A 15,014-nucleotide genomic window follows, 5' to 3' on the forward strand; every position below is an offset into this window, starting at 1 on the left:
TGAGCCAAACAGTGGGATCCATAGGAGTATCCGAAGGATGGCAGCCTAACAACCCTGTTTCAGCCAACAAGTCTAGGACATACTTTCTTTGGGAGAGAAATATGCCTTTAGAAGATCTGGCCACTTCAATCCCAAGAAAGTATCTTAATTTTCCTAGATCCTTAATCTCAAATTCTTGGCCAAGGAAGGTCTTCAACCGTCTGATCTCATCACCATCATTGCCAGTAACCACTATGTCATCAACGTAGACTATAAGAATAGTGAGTTTTTCACCAACCCTCTTGACAAAGAGTGTGTGATCAGCATTACTCTGCTTATAGCCCACAGAAATCATGGCCTTGTGGAATCGACCAAACCAAGCTTGAGGTGACTGCTTCAGCCCATACAGTGCACGCTTCAGTCTACACACTTTCCCTTTATTTCTGTCACAAGAGAACCCTGGTAGAATGTCCATATACACCTCCTCCTCCAGTGCTCCATTAAGGAAGGCATTTTTGACATCTAGCTGCTGCAAATCCCATCCAAGGTTAACTGTACATGTTAACAACACATGAACAGTATTTAACTTTGCAACAGGTGCAAAGGTTTCTTGGTAATCAATGCTGTATATCTGAGTAAACCCATTGGCCACGAGCCGTTATCCACAGTGCCATCCACCTTCTGTTTCACCACAAACACCCATCTACATCCAACGGTTTTCTTCCTAGGTGGAAGAACCACAAGCTCCCATGTGTTATTTTTCTTCAAAGCCTCCATTTCTTCCATCATGGCTGCCTTCCACTTTCCATCTGATAGAGCTTCCTGCCAATTGTTAGGAATACGAACAGAAGAAAGAGAAGAAACAAAAGCATGAAAGGATGGGGAAAGGGTATCATAAGAAACAACATTAGATATGGGATGCTGAGTGCAAGTCTTGACACCTTTGCGAAGAGCAATAGGTAACTCAGGAGAAGGAACATTACCAGGTGGAGAGGCAGGTTCTAGATCCAGGTTCGGCAATTAGATGGGTACTGGAGCAACAGTTGATTGAACCTGCGTATGTTTCCTTGCATAGGTCTTCATGTTACTAGCATCAATCCTCCTCTGAAATTCACTAATAGTCCTCTGGACAGGAGTAGTTTGCTCCCCCTGCATAGGAATCTCTCCCCCTGACTCAGGGGGGTTACTAGGAGCAGTCTCAGGGGAAGTACTAGGAGCAGGCCGATCTGGTTCAGACTTATGGTAAACAGACTGGAGTGGAGGTGGAGAGTCTATAGTCAGCACATCTTCACTAACACTCTCCCCCTAAAGAGGTGGGGACATATAGTATGAAACACTCTCATGAAACGCGACATCCATGCTTACAAAAGTCCGGCGGGATGGAGGGTAATAGCACTTGTACCCCTTTTGTGTAGCAGAGCACCCTAAGAAAATGCAGCGGAGACTACGTGGGTCAAGTTTACCAGGGGACCTTGTATCCCTGGCATAACAAACGTAGCCAAAAACCTTAGGGGGAACTATAAAGGAGGAAGAGCCAAGTAATAGCTCAACAGGGGGTCTAGAGTTAAGGACCCGACTGGGCAGCCTATTAATTAAATAGGCTGCAGTAAGCCAGTAAGAATAGCATCCCCCCTCAATAAACGGAAGGGACATTGCGAGCAAACAGAAGAGCTCTAGCTACCTCCAAGAGGTGGCGGTATTTTCTCTCAGCCACACCATTTTGGGCTGGAGTATCAACACAACTGGTCTGATGGAGGATTCCATGGGCAGCCAGGTATTTTTGGAACTGACCCTCCATATACTCTGTCCCATTATCACTCCTCAAAATCTGAATAATGGCATTAAATTGAGTTTTAACCAGTTGGTGAAAGTGCTGAAAACATGAAAAAACCTCATTTTTGGTGTGCATAAGGTAGACCCAAATGAACCTAGAATAGCAGTCAATGAAGGTGACATACCACCGATGACCCGAAAGAGAAACTTTTCTACTAGGACCCCACACATCAGTATGAACAACATGAAATAAAGAAGATGACCTTTATTAGAAATTAGATAATTGGAACGTGTCTATTTGGCCAAGACACAAGGCTCACAAAAAAAGTCTTCCTTATTACAAGTATTACTTAATGCTGGAAATAAAGTAGATAAAGAACCTAGAGGTGGATGTCCTAGTCTAGAGTGTCATATGTGTAGTTCAGAAGAGAAGGATGCTGGGGAACAGAGCCTAGAAGGTAAAGCCTGGGTAGATGTAGCATCTCCATCGAGCACGTACAATCCGCCACGCACTTTACCCGATCCAATCGTCTTCCTCGAGTCTAGTTCCTGAAAAACACAGTGAGTGGAAAAAAAAGTCACTTTACAATTTAGAGATTTGGTGATACTGCTAATGGAGAGAAGATTTGTGGTAATTTGGGAATATGCAACACAGAGGATAATGTAAGAGAAGGGGAACAGCCAATGGATCCTTTCCCAGATATGGAGGAGAGGGACCCATCAGCAATTTTAACTTTGTCCTTACTAAAAGCAGGAAAATATGTATTAAAAAGACTAGAGGAACCTGTCATGTGATCAGTAGCACCGGAGTCTATAATCCAAGGAGTGGAAACTACTGATGCACAATGACCAGCAAAGGAAACACCTGTACGGGCAAAGAAGGAACCTAAATTGGCAGCAGATGTAGTAGGGGCAGCGGATGTGTTTAACAAACGTCGGAGAGCTTGAAGTTCTTCCTGGGAGAAACCAATGTCAGTAATGGGAGCTGGAGCTACACTTTCAGTGTGATTAGCTTTGTTTTTAGACTTAGCACGACCACATTTGGCCTCAAAATCAGCAGGCTTCCCATGTAGTTTCCAACACTGAGCCTTAGTATGATATGGTTTGTGGCAATGATCACACTTCACAGGCTCTTTAGTTGTAGCAGTAGCAACAACACAGTCAAAAGAATTATCAGGGGTGGAGCCAGCAGTCTGTAAGGCTGATCTTTCAACTTTAGGAGTAATCATCATAGCAGCTCTCCTTGTCTCTTCACTGTGCACATAAGAAAAGGTTTCCTCTAAAGTGGGGAAAGGAACCCGACCAAGAACCTGCACCCGAATAGGATCATACTCATCATTGAGGCCAGCCAGAAAGTCATAGACCCGAAACTGATCTACATAGGTGTGGTAGGCAGCAACATCAGCAGTAGTAGTAGGCTGAAACCGAGCATAGTGATCCAATTGCTGCCATGAACACTTGAGGGCAGTATAATACTTAGTGACAGTCATCTCCTTCTGAGTAGTATTTTAAAGTGTTTTCCTGATCTCATAAACCTGAGCACCACTCCCTGAACAACCATAAGTACCCTTAACAGCAGTCCATATCTAAGTAGCAGTGTCAAGGAGAAGATACTGACTAGAGAGGTCAGTGGTCATGGAGTTCAGAACAAAGGACATCACCATTGCATCATTGGCAGCCCATTTAGTATGAGCAACACCTTCTTCAGTAGGCTGTTTGGTGGTGCCAGTAAGATGGCCAGTGAGTCCCCTACCAGCCACAGTCAAGGATAATGATCTGGCCCAAATTAAATAGTTTGTGCCATCAAGCTTAATGGCAGCAGCATAGGGAAGAAAATCAGTCCTAGTCTGATCTCCTCCTGAAGTAGCCGAGGTTATCTCTGAGTCACCCATAGTTCAGCCAGGCAGAAATCAATCCTTGAAATTGGAAAAAATCAGATCTTCAAAAAAAAACTGCAGCAGTTGGTGCTGAAAGAAAGGTCGAGTGCAGCAGTATAATCAGGGAATTAACCCTCAAAAAATCTCCTCAAACAGCAGCCCAGAAAGCCAAAATCAATAAGGTGCCAAGGTTTTGAAAAACCCTGACAGTTGAGATCGATAAAGGGAAAAGAGGGGCTGTAACTTGAGGGCTTCAGTTTGTGATAATTCAGGTGTGATAGATGCTGTCCAGAGGTCTGCTGGTGGTGCTCCAAAGTGAACAATCAACCTTCCATGTCAATAGGGTCAATCTCCAAAAAATAGGAGCAGTCCAAAAATCGCAGAGAGAAAGAACACAGCCGCTATCGATCTTGTATTAGGGCATTAAATTTGAGGTGTGATGGAGGGCAGCACTTAGACCATAATAGGATCACCTCATTAGTGCTGCCCTTTAAGGATGGAGAGAACCAAGAAGAGGAAAAGAAGAGGAAGAGAAGAAATCGATGGAGAAGATGGAAGAGAAGAACAATGGGGAGGAAGGTTTTTGAAAAACCCTAGATCAGAGAAGATTGCTCTGATACCATGTTATCAAAACTAGAAATTGGAGAATGCTTGAATGATCGATTGTGATCAGCCAAGCCTATTATTTATAACTTTAAAATTACATCCATATGGCAAAAATACCCTTGCCATAGCCGACATAGCTATGCAGTATATAAAACACTTAAAAACATAAAAATAAACACCAAAAAGACCAGAATACCCCCCACGGTATTCTGGTTTACATTATTCAACAAATACCTTTCCAAATGGAGTAGGAGAAAGAGCAATCAAAGAAAAGATGATTGGAGTCCTCCATCCCACTCCAGCAGAGACCACAATTAGGGGGGCAGTGACGTGTCGGTGCCGAAGAAAGGATTGCGTTGGAAGGCAGTTAGAGAAAACTCTTCAGACCGTAAAGCAGTACCGGGAAATGTGGTGTTTGAGCCAAACAAGCTTCCTCCAAGGGACAAGAGGATGACGAGTCCGGATGAAATCCCAAGCAGCTTTGGAGCTAAAAGAACCCGAGGATTTTGAAAGCCAAGCGACACAGTCTTCCCTATGATGGGGCCTTCTTTGAATAGAGGGCAAGAGATTCCAGATATTGGTAAGCACAGGGTTTGAGGTGTATGGAGGAGCCTAGCCATTAGCATAATGATAACAGCCACCAAAGCATTTCTAGGTAATCTAGAGCCATAAATAGATCTAGGGCTGACTTGATGAAGGAGAATTCTCATAGGGTGCCAATGGTCCAACCATAGGGAAGTCGAATTCCCATTACCAATGAGGGAGAGAATAGATCCAAGGACAATGAGGCGAGAAGCAAGAATTTTGCGCCAGACTCAATAAGAATCCGAAGAGGTGGAGACAGTCCAAATGGAATCCGATCGAAGTAGCCCAGAATAAATCCAATCCACCCAAATGCTTTTCTTCCTAGAAACAATCTTCCAAATCAACTTGATAATACCTGCTGAATTCACCTCCTTTATTCTTCTAATACCCAAGCCACCTTCCTCCAGGGGGAGACAGACTGAAGTCCAACTAGCTGCTCCCGCTGACTTTGCATTTGTTCCACATTAGAAGTAATAGGAAGTGGGAATTAAGCTCCTCATACATCCTCTTAAAATCAGTAAAATATTGGGTCAAAGGACGACCCTTTCGTTCAACCCTATAGACCTCTTGAGACAAGTCATAAATACGAGAAATGTTGTTTTGTCCAGAGTACAAAACATTAAGATACTCCCACAACTCCTTAACAGTATCAATGTGTGTCACCAAATCGAAATCTGATTCTCCATAGAATTCAGCATCTGTCCCAAGATTCTAGCATCAATAGTATCCCATAACGGGTCATCATCAAGTTTAATCTTAAACAAGTGAACCAGCCTATCACGTCCGGTCAAAACCAACAATTTTCTTCCATTGTTGAAAGTTGGTGATCCCCTCCAATTTCTTTTCAGTAATACGATTGGAGGAAGAGAAAACTTCGGTCATCATAGGCTTCGAATTATCAACCATTATGGAGGAAAGATGCAAAAATTAGGAGATAAAAATTCTGGAAAATTCGAACCTCAAAATCCTGACAAAAAATAGACTCCAAGAGATGGTGATCCACGCAAAAATCTGCTGCCAAGTAATGTCCGAAAAAGGCCAGCACACACCAAAAAAATCCAGTTAAGCAAAGAGAGTCCAAAAAATCGATCTCAAAACCCTGACAAGTGCTGCCGATTTTATTCGTCAGCTTCCAATGCAATCTTTACTCCATCAAACACTTCCACAAACACAAAGAGAGACCTAGTTCTTAATTTAGAACATGAACTAGTCTCTAAACAGTTCCAAAACACAACATAGGGTGCTGCACCCCTTCAAACAAAAAATAGAAGAGACCGCAAACCTTCAATCTCCAATATTAGGCTTAAGAAAAGTGATGAAGATAACCAAAGAGAGCTGTAACAGTGCCTATAGTTCTGAAACCATGTTAATAATGAGAGAAAAAGGAAGAGAAGAGAAGGGAAAATCGGGAGAGAAAGAACTGATGTGCAGCTCGGGAGTTGCACAATGTGTGTAATCTCCCACTAAACCTCAATATATAGAATCACTGAGGGCATAACAGGGAAATAACATAAAAAAACAAATTACATAACATTACTAAACTACCCTTCTCACATGTCTCGGTATTAGTGACAGAATGTCTCGGTGTTAGTGCCTGTTGCTAATACCGAGACACATGAATCTCGATAACAACAGTAATATTTTGAATGTTGGAAACAAATTTTTATGTGTACATTAATGTAAATACTTGCCACCAGTGTACAAATAACTTTTTTAATGTAACTTGTATGCTTATGCTGTGTTATATGCGATACTGAGACTTTTGCTACTACTATCAAATGTTTAGTTGTGACCTTCCACAAGCAACCACTTTGCGCTCGTAGGTACGAATCTTTATCCTAATTGGCATTGTATTGTTTTTGCAATTTCTCATTGATTCCATCGTAACTGTGGTAACAAACTCTATGGTTTTCTAAGTGAAAGGATCCATAATTGTGTTCTTCGTGAAGCCCCTTTTCAGCATTCTCCTGGTCACTCTATCCCTACTGCTGATCGTTTTGTCTCCTTCAATCCTATTTCCTGAAAGATCACTTACACGGAATCCACTACTGTATGTTTACTGGTTTCCTGTTTTATTTTCTTTTCTAGAAAAACTAAATCTGTATAAAAAAATTTGCTGTGTAATTGGCCCCTTAATGAAATAGGTCTAATTCACACAGTGGAAAACAGGATAGTGTTCAAAGGGCACTAGAGTGGAGACCCTGCAAATGTTTGATGGAAGGAGGCTCTATTGGTTAGCCCAGTAGTTTCATGATTTCAAGCAGGGATAGATTTAGGTGTTTGCTTCTTTAACCTGAATTCTTCATAACTGATTTCATTTCAGACAATTGGGTCAGTTTTGTTGAAATGCTGCAGCTTGTCCTGCGGAAAGTAATGGATATATCAGAGTGGATTGTTTTGGGGGGCTTAATCAAATGCTCTCTTTAGTTTTGATTGCTAGGCTTGTGTAGGTTTTACTTCTCAGTTGTGGAGTTCGTTATTTATCTTGTGTTATACATGTTTCACTGAGAATGGTATCCTGGTGACTGCAGTTCTGTGATGGTGTCGGTATCGCTCATTTGTTGAATGTGACTCTGGTTTTGCCAAAATTTGTAGTGGCTGTGGTTGAAATCACCTAAATACTTGGTCTCAGTGGGTACCAAAATCATCTAAATCAGGGCAAAAATTGGAAACTAATTCCTGGCCACAGCTGTGGAACTCTCTATTTAGTATTCAGGAAAACTTGCAATCTCCCCTCAAGTATGCATGTCATTAATTACCCATACTCCCTATGAAACACTTTGCACAACTGTACCCAAATACTTAATTTTACACCACTTTTCCTGTTGATTTTTCTTAAACTCTCACTGCCCGTCTTGGCAGGTAACTTCCAATCCGCCTGTCCTGAACAAAATTGTAAATAGAATTGCGCCTGGATATATAGTCAGCATTTGACAAGCTGATCCATCTAGTCACGTAGTCTCATTCCCACAATGTGCACATTTCATAAGCAAAAGCCTTTAAAAATAGAGCAGAAATTAAGCCCCACTCAGTTGAATTGGCACACATTTATGGCCATTAGAATTGTTTCCATATCCAATGCCTGAAACCACTTTTATTGTGAACCCAGTAACCCACCCTAAAAACCGACAATGAGAGTAACCTACCAGGAGAGTAAATGTTGGAACTTAATTTCCCCTTGGTGTTATTACCCTAATCATGTTTCTGCCTTTTCACGCCTTGTGAACGCATTAGCAAGCTTTATTAGCAAACTATCATTAGCAGAGAGGGTCCTTTACCCTTGGGTTAGCTAATCTGAGACTTTTCTGATCTAACCAGAACTGTTGTTTGGATGTGGTTCGTGTAATCATGCTTTAGGTTGGGCATGGGTGGAGAAAATGCAAGCCCCCTAGGATCTAACCCAACCTGACTCAAACATGAAAATCACTTGGGATTTGGCAGTTAAAGTGAGGCTTCAAATTCAACTACAGTTTGGTTGAACTTGGTTTTGTAACCCACTCTGATTTTTTTTGCTCTGCTGTTAAGATTTGTATAGAACTATAAACTATTATTGCCAACTCACTGGTTTTGCAGATGGATTTGATGTCAACTACTGCCTTCAGCAGATGAATTGTTTTGCCGAAGTTGTTAAAGAGTTGCCAACAGAGATGGCATTGAGAGAACCATTTCGAGTGGACTGCAGCAAGCTCAAAGGTCATTTTGATTATATGGAAAGTGTTCTTCCTTCACTCAAGGAACACTATTATATTTCAATCTCACTTCCAATGAACCAAAGAAGTGATAAGTACAATAGTTTTTTGTTTTTTTTTTTTTGGAGGGGTGGGGTGGGTGGGGTTGGGGCTCATTACATTTGAACCAGCTTATACTCTCAGCCAAATTCTTTGGATTTGAGCAGGAAATTTAAAAAAAAAGGGTCAATTAGATCTCACTGCAACCAATGCTCTATCCTTCAGTAAAGCCTCGGCTGCTCTCCTTCCTGAAACCAAAGCCCCATCAAACGTGGCCGAGTTGAGGTGATCACCGCACACATACACCCCTGATCCAATTTTTGGGTTTTTCTTCAGATCCGTTGGTGGGCTTTGGTTCGGTTGTGCGAATCCGATACGATACGTTTTCAAATGCTTCCATGACTCCACGGTGGAATTCCCAAACCAACACGAGAGCTCCCGGATTACCTCAGCCGTCAGATTGTCATCCGAAACACTGTCACACATTCCGATAACTGAGATCGATACTAACGTCTTCCCCGGCGGACCATATGAAGAAGCCACATTGGTCGCGAAAAACATGTTGTTGACGAACCCTTCCCCTGAACCATTAAGAAAGAGAACCGGTTCTTGAACCGGAACCCGGTCTGATGAGAAATACAAGCAGACGGTACTCCGGGCTGGCCGGTTACCCGTTGGTTCGACGGCGAGCTTTCCCGCCAAAAGCTTGTTGGCTTCTGGTTCTTCTACCGCAACAATCACTCCTAACTCGCTCCTCAAGATCTCACCGCTCTGTAACTTCACACTTGGTGGCTTCGCCTCGGAACCGTCGAATTGGATCGAGACGACCCTTGAATTCAAAGAAATCGAACCAGGGGGAAGCTTTGCTGCGATTTGCTCCGGAATTGCAGAGATTCCTCTAGCGGGAAGTGTGTTATTGCCTAAAGCAAGACATTTGAAGATGAAATCGAATAATCTAGATGTTGTCTCTAGTTCTTTATCAAAAAAGATCCCTCCGAAGAACGGCCGGAAGAAGCGATCAATGATAGAATCAGAAAACCCCGTATTCTTGAGTAAATCAATTATTGGAACCTCGTCTGCGGACAATATCGCTTCCTCAGATTTACCGAGGACCTGAAATCTCTTCAATCCGATAAGCAATTTGTCGAGGACTGTTCCGATTGGGTTCGCCAAGCTCTGTAAGGCGTCAGGAAAATGTCGCAGCGGATCTGCGACAGTGTGGAATTGGCCGTCGTAATAGACAAGAGCGCCAGAGTAGAATTTCTGGAGATCTAGGGCTTGGTAGTCTAGGATTCTCTGGGCTTCAGGGTAAGCGGTGATGAAGATCTGAAACCCTCGGTCTAGTAAAAACCCGTCGACGACGTCGGTTCGGACACGGCCACCGACGGCGTCCGAGGCTTCCACAAGGATGAAGGGGATGTTCTCTGAGTTCAGCCGAGTTGCAGCGGCTAAACCGGCAAGCCCCGCTCCGACGATGACGACTCCGGTGGTTTTAACTGGTGGGGCGTCAGATACCTGCGGTGGGATGGAAATCTGTATGGCTTTGGTTTTGAATCTTCTCAATTGAGATTGGGAGTGGCTGTGGTGTTTATACAGTTCATGGGAAAGAGAGAAACAGAGTGAAGCTGGTTTTGAGAGTGGGAGAGAGAGCATGACTTTCAGCAGGAATGAGGTCAGGAACTTTTGAAGTTCTGATGTTTGTGGGAAACCGTTACTTGGAGGTCCGAGGTTCCCTTATCCATAACGCTATCCATTAAAGGTGGTGTGGAGTGGCTTGCCCTCCTAATTCTGATCCGCTGCTCATGCGTTCCGTGCTCAATTTTCATGGTGGTGATGTGGCTTGAGAATTTTTGTTTTTTTTAAAATTAAAATAACACCATAGATGAATTTAGAATTTGCAAACAATCGTTTGATTAGTTGGATGGTGCCTTGCAGGTTGGAGTGCAGCTCCCCCATGAGGTCTCTCTTGATTTACATATTGTATAAAAAAAACCGCCCCTATCTCGCCTAAGGGCATGACAGTCATTTCATGCGGGCCTGTGTTTAGACGCAGAAGCTACTCACCACACGTGACCAGGTATGCTTCCTCACATGAATATTTTTAAGGCTTTTCTTTCTTCTCCATCACTATGCCTAGTGAAGTATAACGGGCTAATCCATGTGATAGAGTACGAGACATGCATCTCGTTGGTACAATTTCAGCTTAAAATGAGTAGGGGAAATAGCTAAAGTTACAAAAGTTGCCATTTTGTATTTCATATTTATCTCCATTTGTTGGTTTGATAATTTTACTAAAACTTTGAATCTGAGGTTTGAACAACTTTCTTTGTTTATTTTGGACTAAAATTTGGCCATTGAGATGTCCGTGGGGTTCTCAATCACATGGACTAACCCAAGTACTGATATGTGGCAAATAGTGAAGCGATTTATTCATTAGGCATAATAACGCATAAAAGGACCCATTTGTTTTATTATTTTTTTACTGTTCTAAATACTTGAGCTCTCATATGAATGATACATTTTTACAAGAGAACCATTGGTATGATGTATAGAATTCTTTCACACCGGCATTATGGGAAATCCTCTCTTTTGAAAAAATTGAAATTACTGCAATAGCGGGAACCTCGTGCATTAGATACGCTCTTTTTGAAATTGTAGTAGAGGTACCAAAACTAAGTTTCAGCCAATTTCTTGATAACTAATGTTTATAGGACTGAAATTGCTGCTTGGAAAAGTGATGACCTTACGAGCATCTATATGGACCTTTCCTTGGGTGCAAAGCTCAGCTGGCTGTGACTTCCATCAGAATTGATTCTAGAGACAAACAACCTTGCCGCCCTGTTTTGTCACAACTGCAAAACTGTCCTAAAAAATGCACAATAATTTTGTGAGAAAAGGAAAGAAAGAAATTCCATTCCCCTATTTCACTTGATTGCTATGCTGCATGGAATCTAAAGTGAACCCATCTTCTATGGGTGTCAACTATCAAACTGATCCAATGGAACCGATCAAAACCCTTATCGGTTCTGGTTGATCGATATAATTTGGTATTGGCAGTCGTGATTTTTAGAAACTGTTAAGAGACAAACCGATCGGAACCAACTGAAATCAGAAAAATGATAATTCCCTTGCAAAAAAAAAAAGAAGAAAATTTAGTATTTTTTTTCCACCAATTAGGTACCGATAGTGGGTCGAAAACAACTTGACCAATAGCTATCAATATCGGATTTTTTTTAATTGACTGAACACCTTTTTGGTCCGGTTTTAATCTGATCCGATTATGAAAAACCAAAAAAATCAACCAATATACTGAACTGACTGTTTGATACCTCTACCATCCTTTTTTTTGTTCTCCCTTTTGTTAGGATGCATTCACTTTCTACGTTTTTGAACATTACAACTTTTATGCATAAACATATGCCTTCAATCAATCAAGATGAATAATATAATTGTTTAGCACCAAGTTTGACCTAGAAGCTTCCATCTATGTCTAACCCTGATCCATGATTTCATATTTTATTATTGCATTTCAGATTCATTATTGGAGGATAGCACATAAAATATATAATCTTTTTGTATTAATCTATTGAGAATTCGGCTCCTACTTCAATAATTGGACAGCAAGTTATGGACATTTAGAACTTTATGCAATGTAGGTGAGATTAGTTCCCCTTTTACCCAAAAAAAAAGGTGAAGAAGTTAGTTCCCCAAGTAGGCATTTGTCACATTTCAGAATAAAGAGGCTTAGTTGAGGTTTTTCCATTTCAAGGAAAAGGTTGAAAGGAAGAAAGAACAAAAAAAAAAAGTAAGTTCTATTAATAGATGTAGGCATGTATACATGGCTGCAGATATTTAGGGAAGACATGGGACTTGATGTTCTTCCTTTTTCATGGATGTGATGGGAAGAATCTTAATGAGGCACTAGAAGCAAAAGAAGAATTAGGCATTTGTGCCAGTTGCCCCCCCTTTTTCTCTTCTCCTTTTTTGTGGCCTTTCAAGATACCTCTCCCAGTTGTATCCCTATTGATTAAAACCCTAGAAACCCAAAGCAATAACTATCTTTTTGAGTAATTTCTTTGTGAAATTAGGATTCAAGAGACTAGAATGAACCAATGCTTGATTCCTTAATTGGAGCCCACCTTTTGTATATAGTGGTGTGTGTTCTGGCTCTTGCACCTATTTCACTTTTGTAAAAGTATACTAGAGAGTGGATTTCGGGGCAAGGGTAAGGTTGCTCTATTGTGATTTAGTGGTTGCGGGTACGAATTAGGAAACAGCCTTTTTGCGAAGCAGGGGTAAGGCTGTACCCTGTAATGGCGGGAGCCTTATGGACAGGTACACCCTATATTAGAGGGTTTTTCTCTTCCAAGTTCAAAATCTACATACCTCAAGCATCTCAACCATAGTCATGAATTGAAAGACTAGGCTTAGAACCAACACCAGTTTTCAATTAACTAAACTCCAAAAGCCTCTTCTTAGTTAGTTGTCACTTAGGAGCTTCTTAGGGTCCCTCCATTATTGGTCATTACCTTTACACCAACTGCTCAATTAAGGCAATTAGACAAATCTCTTCTACTTAAGAGACCCATGAAGTCTCTGTCCATAGTGCAAAGGGATGTGAAACCCAATATATTGAGAGGATCTAAAAGATATTGCTCACCTCATACACATGCAGAGCACCAAAAGCAATAAGTTGAGTTGCAAGCCTTTCAATTATAACTTTGGGACACTCAACTTGAATCCTGATGTTCTTTAGGTCAAGTTGGGTCACCAACCCAGTTTATGCCAATAAACAAAGCGAGTTGCTTCAGTCAAAAGCCTTTGGTTCAGTCATTGAGTCTTGAAATCTGATTTATACTAATTTTTTGACTATTCCACACTAAAACAAGTTTTCTGCCCTAAACAAAATTCTATATTTTATCAAAGAGAGGGTTCCCATGCCGACAGTGTGGTGGAGAATCTCTTACCCTACACCAATCACTACGTTGGAAACAGTTTCTTCCAGTAAGGAACCCATATGATCAATGTGAGACTCACATGGTTAGGATGTGAGAGGACGTGAGAAAGCATGTCCACACAGTCGGCGTGGGGATCTTTTTCCCATTTCACTATATTTTAGAACACTCATTTGAGAGGGTTCTTAACTTCTTATTAACAAGTGCTTGCATGCTCTCCTCTTTTTCTGTCCACATCAACCCAACTTTTCATCTCTTTCAGTATAAAAACCACCACTTTCTCAGATCCCTCCATCTCTCACAAACCTCATGAGTCTTCCATCAGAATTTTCTCTCCTATTCGTCTTCTTCCATTCCTTTGAACTCTTTCTTCCATGACAGGAAGAAGAGAGCAGAAAAATAGAGTCAGGAGCCCTCCATCAGAATCCGAGTCTGGTACCATGGCAGCAGCTGAGACAATCTTGGACTCCTCTAAAGACCAAGATCAGTTACTCCCCATAGCTAATGTTAGCCGTATCATGAAGAAATCACTTCCAACAAACGCGAAGATATCGAAAGAAGCAAAGGAAACTGTCCAAGAATGTGCTTCTGAGTTTATCAGTTTCATTACAGGTGAAGCCTCTGATAAGTGTCAAAGAGAAAAGAGAAAGACAATCAATGGAGATGATCTCTTATGGGCCATGACAACTCTTGGGTTTGAGAACTATAGCGAGCCTTTGAAGGTGTATCTTAACAAGTATAGAGAAACTGAAGGAGAGAAGAACACCATGGCTAGACAAGGAGACCAAGAGGCTAATTCTAGCAATACTGATCAGGGAAACCTTCCAGGTTTCAGTAGTGGATTTTATTCACTTGGGGCTCAATTAATTCCACAAAAATTTAGGGATGAAGGAAAGGTCATCCGTTATGGATAGAACCTTGAAGGTAGATAGTTCTTCTTATCCATGAAACTGGAGGGTATAGCTAATCACTATCATGGAGTTTCAATGGCATTAATGTTTGAAAATATGAGTTATTAATTTTTTACTTTTCCTTTCCTTTTTTGATGTTTTAATTAGCTTGCCTTTGTTAAATTCTTTAGAACAATACATGGAGATTCTCTAGTAAAGAAAACTATAGTTTTGGTAAATAAAGAAAACTATAGTTATGAGCTTAAATGTTCTAAAAGGCAATTATTGTATGGATTTTCTTATTTACACCTCTAGGTGTCAAATAATTTGTAACGTTTTTTTTATCTCTTAATATAATACACCTTTTCTTTTCACGACGGTAAAATTTTATCATTTTATGTGTATCTGAAAACCATGTTAAACAATGATAATTTTTTGAAAATGACGGCATAGTAAGTACATTAATTTTTTAAATTTGTTGATAGAACAGAAAATTTTATCAAATAAAAAAGTGATGACATTAGTTTCTACACACATACTTAACTCACCTTCCCTATCCAAAGTAGCTATTCAATCGCCAATGACTAATTCCGTCCCCGATTCCATGTTTTAAAACCCTGA

The 15,014-nt window shown here is 41.0% G+C and overlaps 2 protein-coding genes and 1 long non-coding RNA gene across 3 annotated transcripts; 2 read left to right on the forward strand and 1 right to left on the reverse strand.

Moving 5' to 3' along the window:
• The first annotated feature begins 6,675 nt into the window (after window positions 1-6,675).
• Window positions 6,676-7,237, forward strand: LOC122647244. Its single transcript, XR_006330833.1, has 3 exons — window positions 6,676-6,870; window positions 6,980-7,053; window positions 7,176-7,237. It is a non-coding gene; the product is annotated as an uncharacterized LOC122647244 (long non-coding RNA).
• Window positions 7,238-8,724: 1,487 nt separating this feature from the next.
• LOC122647243 (15-cis-phytoene desaturase, chloroplastic/chromoplastic) lies at window positions 8,725-10,250 on the reverse strand. The gene has a single exon (XM_043840689.1). The coding sequence runs from the start codon at window positions 10,199-10,201 to the stop codon at window positions 8,735-8,737; it is 1,467 nt and encodes a 488-aa protein (XP_043696624.1). The 5' UTR covers window positions 10,202-10,250; the 3' UTR covers window positions 8,725-8,734.
• Window positions 10,251-13,848: 3,598 nt separating this feature from the next.
• LOC122647260 (nuclear transcription factor Y subunit B-3-like) lies at window positions 13,849-14,417 on the forward strand. Its single transcript, XM_043840696.1, has one exon. The coding sequence runs from the start codon at window positions 13,878-13,880 to the stop codon at window positions 14,415-14,417; it is 540 nt and encodes a 179-aa protein (XP_043696631.1). The 5' UTR covers window positions 13,849-13,877.
• The last annotated feature ends 597 nt before the right edge of the window (window positions 14,418-15,014 follow it).

The sequence above is a fragment of the Telopea speciosissima genome, unplaced genomic scaffold (assembly GCF_018873765.1).
Source record: "Telopea speciosissima isolate NSW1024214 ecotype Mountain lineage unplaced genomic scaffold, Tspe_v1 Tspe_v1.0015, whole genome shotgun sequence".
NCBI lineage: Eukaryota > Viridiplantae > Streptophyta > Magnoliopsida > Proteales > Proteaceae > Telopea > Telopea speciosissima.

Excerpts from the sequence above, each read along its gene's own strand:
- LOC122647243 (XM_043840689.1), bottom strand. The coding sequence starts at position 10,201 with ATGCTCTCTCTCCCACTCTCAAAACCAGCTTCACTCTGTTTCTCTCTT.
- LOC122647260 (XM_043840696.1), top strand. The coding sequence starts at position 13,878 with ATGACAGGAAGAAGAGAGCAGAAAAATAGAGTCAGGAGCCCTCCATCA.